The sequence below is a fragment of the Symsagittifera roscoffensis genome, chromosome 3, assembly GCF_963678635.1.
Source record: "Symsagittifera roscoffensis chromosome 3, txSymRosc1.1, whole genome shotgun sequence".
NCBI classification, from domain to species: domain Eukaryota; kingdom Metazoa; phylum Xenacoelomorpha; order Acoela; family Convolutidae; genus Symsagittifera; species Symsagittifera roscoffensis.
In genome coordinates this window covers 62,835,130-62,839,540 of record NC_087064.1, presented here as the reverse complement: position 1 = coordinate 62,839,540, position 4,411 = coordinate 62,835,130, and the positions used below count along the sequence as shown (strand labels likewise).

Sequence of the window (4,411 nt, the reverse complement as noted above, 5' to 3'; positions counted from 1 at the left end):
GTATAGTTTCTTTAAAATTAGTTGTAGCAGTTTATCCGTATATTAGGACCCCATATTGGATGCAAGCTTGAATGTGTATCTTATATAGTCTCACTAAGTCCCTGGCTCAAGAAATAATTTGAACCTATATATGTTTACTGTTATTAATTTCAGTGTTTTTGAAGTCCAGCTACATCTGTATCTATTTTTAGTTTTTGATCGAAGCAAATACTCTAATTGATCTAATGAAAAAGTAATGAAAAAGTATTAATTCCGAGATTAAATTATTGACGGAAAAAGTATTTAATTATTGACTTTTTTTCTATTTTTTTGAGTGTTTCCGCCGATTCTATTTTTTGGTTGAAAATTGTATGCAGGTGGTTGCATCATCATTTAAAATTTGTTAATTTCGGTGATTCAATTAAGACTTTATTCCAAAGCACAACAGTATTTACTAAAAATATTACTTCCATAGATGTTCGTTTCATCGGCAAATGTTTTTATTTCAGTAGTTTCACAATTTTAGGAACGTCGCTAATATAAACAAATAAAACAGCTCGTATCAGGGCGAAGCCCTGAATGTTCCGGCTGCCTTTTAAGGTTTATGGAGCAGTAATAACATTTAAAAAAATTTAATGAAATAAAATAAAAAGAACTTTTTGTTCTAATATTTGAAATTTTGTATAAAAATCATCCCCCCACACGCCATATAAAGTAGAAAAGGATAGATTTCGTTGCTTGTACCAAATCAATTATGGCAAATAAGCTTCGTTCAACCATTTTGGAACGATTTCTAAGACGGATTAAATCTCCGCTTACGCGTTAATAGCGCGAATTATATCGCGCGTTAATTGTCCCAAATTGGTCAAAATGGCCGAAATGGCAACCTTTAAACCCCCATAAATTAACGAAAAATGATCACAGGTGAAATATCTTTTTCAATTTAAGCTCAAAAGAACAATAGCTTTTGAATGATATAAAAAAACTCCGTCAAAAATGGCTAGTTAAAAAATCGAAATTTGTCTGAAGAAAAAAAACCCACCCCGAGCACAAATATTCCGTTACTTTCGTATCGAAAGTCGTAACAAAAACAAAATTGATCCCAAAAAAGCTTTGGAGCACTCCGTATTTAATTGTTTTGAATGCTGAAACGGTCTCGTTAACGCTAACACATTAGGCTCCGTTTGTTAAAAATAATCTCAATAGTTCAACTGCAAGAGCATATGTTGCGCATAAATTAATAATTGAAAAACACAAAACCCGTTAATGATGCCAAAAAGTTTTTACAAAAACAAATTATCAGTTTGGTTTTTTCTGTTATACGGCTCAATAGCGTGTATATTAATTGAAAGTCCAGATTTCAATTCACTGGATTTTTTTAAACAATTAGTTTCGAGAATTTTGATGCAATTTTGAAAGCAACAAGAAGATCAGTTCGTAAAACAGAAAAGATCTATAATTTATTATGAGTAACCAAAAGACATGAACTTTTGTAGTAATAATTAATTTGAAAAAGGAAAGATTAAAAACATTTAAAAAAAAGAATAAAACTTGCTTGATTGTTCCGAAATTTTAAGAAAATGAGGAATATATATGCTCAGGATTTTTTTATTCAGACCAAATTTTTAAAAGAACTGTTCTTTTGGTGCTTTGTTGCCCCGATTTTCGTTGGCCCTGCCGAGTTCGCATGCCATTATTTTAGCCTGATATCAGTATGATTAAACAGCTCGTGTTATACTATGATGCTGAAAATTTAACGCGCATTATTTACGCGTGGCGATTTATACCGCACTACAACTCGTTCTAAATTTGTTTGAGGCAAGTTAATTGGTCTTAATATTTCCATACGCGAGTCATTTTTTAACACTTGAAGATTGATATCATCAGCCTAAAATCTATAGGTTGTTAATATTTCATTAGCCAAAAATTATTCGAGCACAGCGAAGACCAGCTTTGTCCATATACAAAATGAGCTGAAAGATTGCAAGATCAGCAAGATTGGTTGAGCAAACAGAGTTTTTCCTCGCATTTTGGCATTATTTAGTACCAAGTTTGAGTAATCCTTGCGCGTAAAGAAACGTGATCATTCTCAGTTTGTCAAAAACGTCTTTAAAATGACACTTTGCCTATGTTTAAAAAATCGACTTGGTCGGCAACAAATAAACACTCGTCAAAGTAATTGCGAAAATATGTGAAATCAAGTTCTGCGTCAAGATACATTTGACTACCATTTGATAAATGTTTTCAGGTAGACCCAATGTTAGAATAACATGTTCCATCAAAGTTGTGTTTTTTATTTGTCTCCATAGTTAATTTGTAGTAGAAATTTCAGTGGACTCAAGTTTAATCATTATTACAGCAAATATCATTCGAATCACACTTTCTGTAAATTTATTAGTCAATCATAAAGTTTTCACCGAATTGAAATCAAGTTTGGTAATTTCACTTTTTTAAACCAAATTATGTCGCAAATCAGCTATTCAAAAACTATGAGTATAAATACTGCCAAACAAAACTTAGAAATTAAATTTTCACTTGATACAAAATTTAAAGTCAAGCAAAATATCTGGAACATCTTGCTCTTTGCTCTTAGAAAAATTCTCTTTGAATACCTAAAATGAGTTCAACAGACCTTGAGGTGCAGTCGCTGGTCATTGACAATGGATCAGGAATGGTGAAAGCCGGATTTGCCGGAGACGATGTTCCCAGAGCAGTTTTTCCCTCAATTGTTGTAATACCTAAATACACCGCTGTCATGCCTGGTATAGTAGCGAAAGATTCATACGTTGGCGATGAAGCACAAAATCGACGAGGAATTTTGGCACTGAGACATCCCATAAGTCATGGAATTGTGACCAAGTGGGACGACATGGAGAAGATCTGGCACCACACCTTCTACAACGAACTCCGAGTGGCCCCTGAGGAACACCCGGTACTGTTGACTGAGGCTCCTCTGAACCCCAAGGCCAACAGGGAAAAGATGACTCAGATCATGTTCGAGACGTTTAACGCCCCAGCGATGTATGTTGGAGTCCAAGCGGTGCTATCATTGTACGCCTCCGGAAGAACCACTGGATGCGTTCTGGACATCGGAGACGGAGTTTCTCATACGGTTCCGATTTACGAAGGATACTCGCTACCTCATGCTATTTGGAGAATGGATCTCGCAGGGCGGGATTTGACCGAATATCTTGTCAAGATTCTACACGAGAGAGGCCACAGTTTTGTTTCAAGTGGAGAAAAAGAAATCGTTCGGGAAATCAAGGAAAACTTGTGTTACGCAGCATACGACTTTGATCAGGAAGTGGCTCTTTCGGAAACAAATATTAAGCTGGAGAAAGAGTTTGAACTACCCGATGGTTCTTTGATTCGAATCGGCAACGAGAGGTTTCGATGTCCAGAAGCACTTTTTAAACCACAGCTGATTGGAAGGGAACATGGAGGAGGAGTTCACGACATGACCTACAACGCAATCCAGAAATGCGACGTCGATATTAGACGTGATTTGTTCATGAACACTGTGCTTTCCGGTGGCACTGCGATGTTTCCAGGTCTCGTCAACCGCATGCAGAAGGAACTTATGGGGTTAAACGGAGATCGAACGAGAGTGAAGGTCATTGCGCCAGAGGAGAGGAAGTACAGTGCCTGGATCGGAGGCTCAGTTCTGGCTTCTCTGTCTTCGTTTCAGCAGATGTGGGTCTCAAAGGAGGAATACGACGAGTGTGGACCACAAATTGTTCACAGAAAATGTTTCTAAATGGATTTTTTTTAAAACTATGATGAACTTTTATGCTGCAACTTTGCTATAATGTTAATAAAAAATTGAAATGTTTTTCAGGTATACATTTTATTTTTTCTTCATCTTAGCGTTATCCAGCATTCATGAGTTAGGACCGATGTGGTTAACTCATAGAGTAATTTCGGATAGGGTACACCGTCTGCTCGACACGCTATCTTATTTTCGGCCGGATAGATTCGTGCAACTTCTTAGTCTAATACCGATCCTAATCTTACTCTTATACTATCTAGTCTCAGGTTGTTTAACTAGTCTCTGCTAGGCTCAATAGATCTAGGGTATACTGGTTTATTGCGGCTGCTGAAGTTCTCTTGGAGAGGCAACTAATTTCTAAGTTATATTCAAATCTCTCTGGTGCTGAAATTACAAGTAATTTCAGCACTTACAAATAAGTGGGTTGTTAGTTAGATGAATCATGATTGGTTAATATTAAATACTTTACAGTGGTAAATTATCTAATTTATCCAATCATAAAATATAGTTTAGATCAGGTTCCACCCATCCGGGTTTTACAGAGTTTTTTAGCATTATCTTTCTGCAATTCAAAGGATGGATGATGGACGTTGGTATTTGGCGAACATCGTACTCTTGTCCGGTTTCTCTTGTTAGAGAAGTTCCAGGACGCTGGAGTGAGGG

At 36.3% G+C, this 4,411-nt stretch overlaps 1 protein-coding gene across 1 annotated transcript; it reads left to right on the top strand.

Moving 5' to 3' along the window:
- Positions 1–2,500: 2,500 nt before the first annotated feature.
- Positions 2,501–3,736, top strand: LOC134842645 (uncharacterized). The gene has a single exon (XM_063859081.1). It carries the CDS (start codon positions 2,597–2,599, stop codon positions 3,734–3,736), a length of 1,140 nt encoding a protein of 379 aa, XP_063715151.1. The 5' UTR covers positions 2,501–2,596.
- Positions 3,737–4,411: the final 675 nt, after the last annotated feature.

What these genes read in the sequence shown, in the direction of transcription:
- LOC134842645 (XM_063859081.1), top strand. Translation starts at nt 2,597, where the DNA reads ATGAGTTCAACAGACCTTGAGGTGCAGTCGCTGGTCATTGACAATGGA.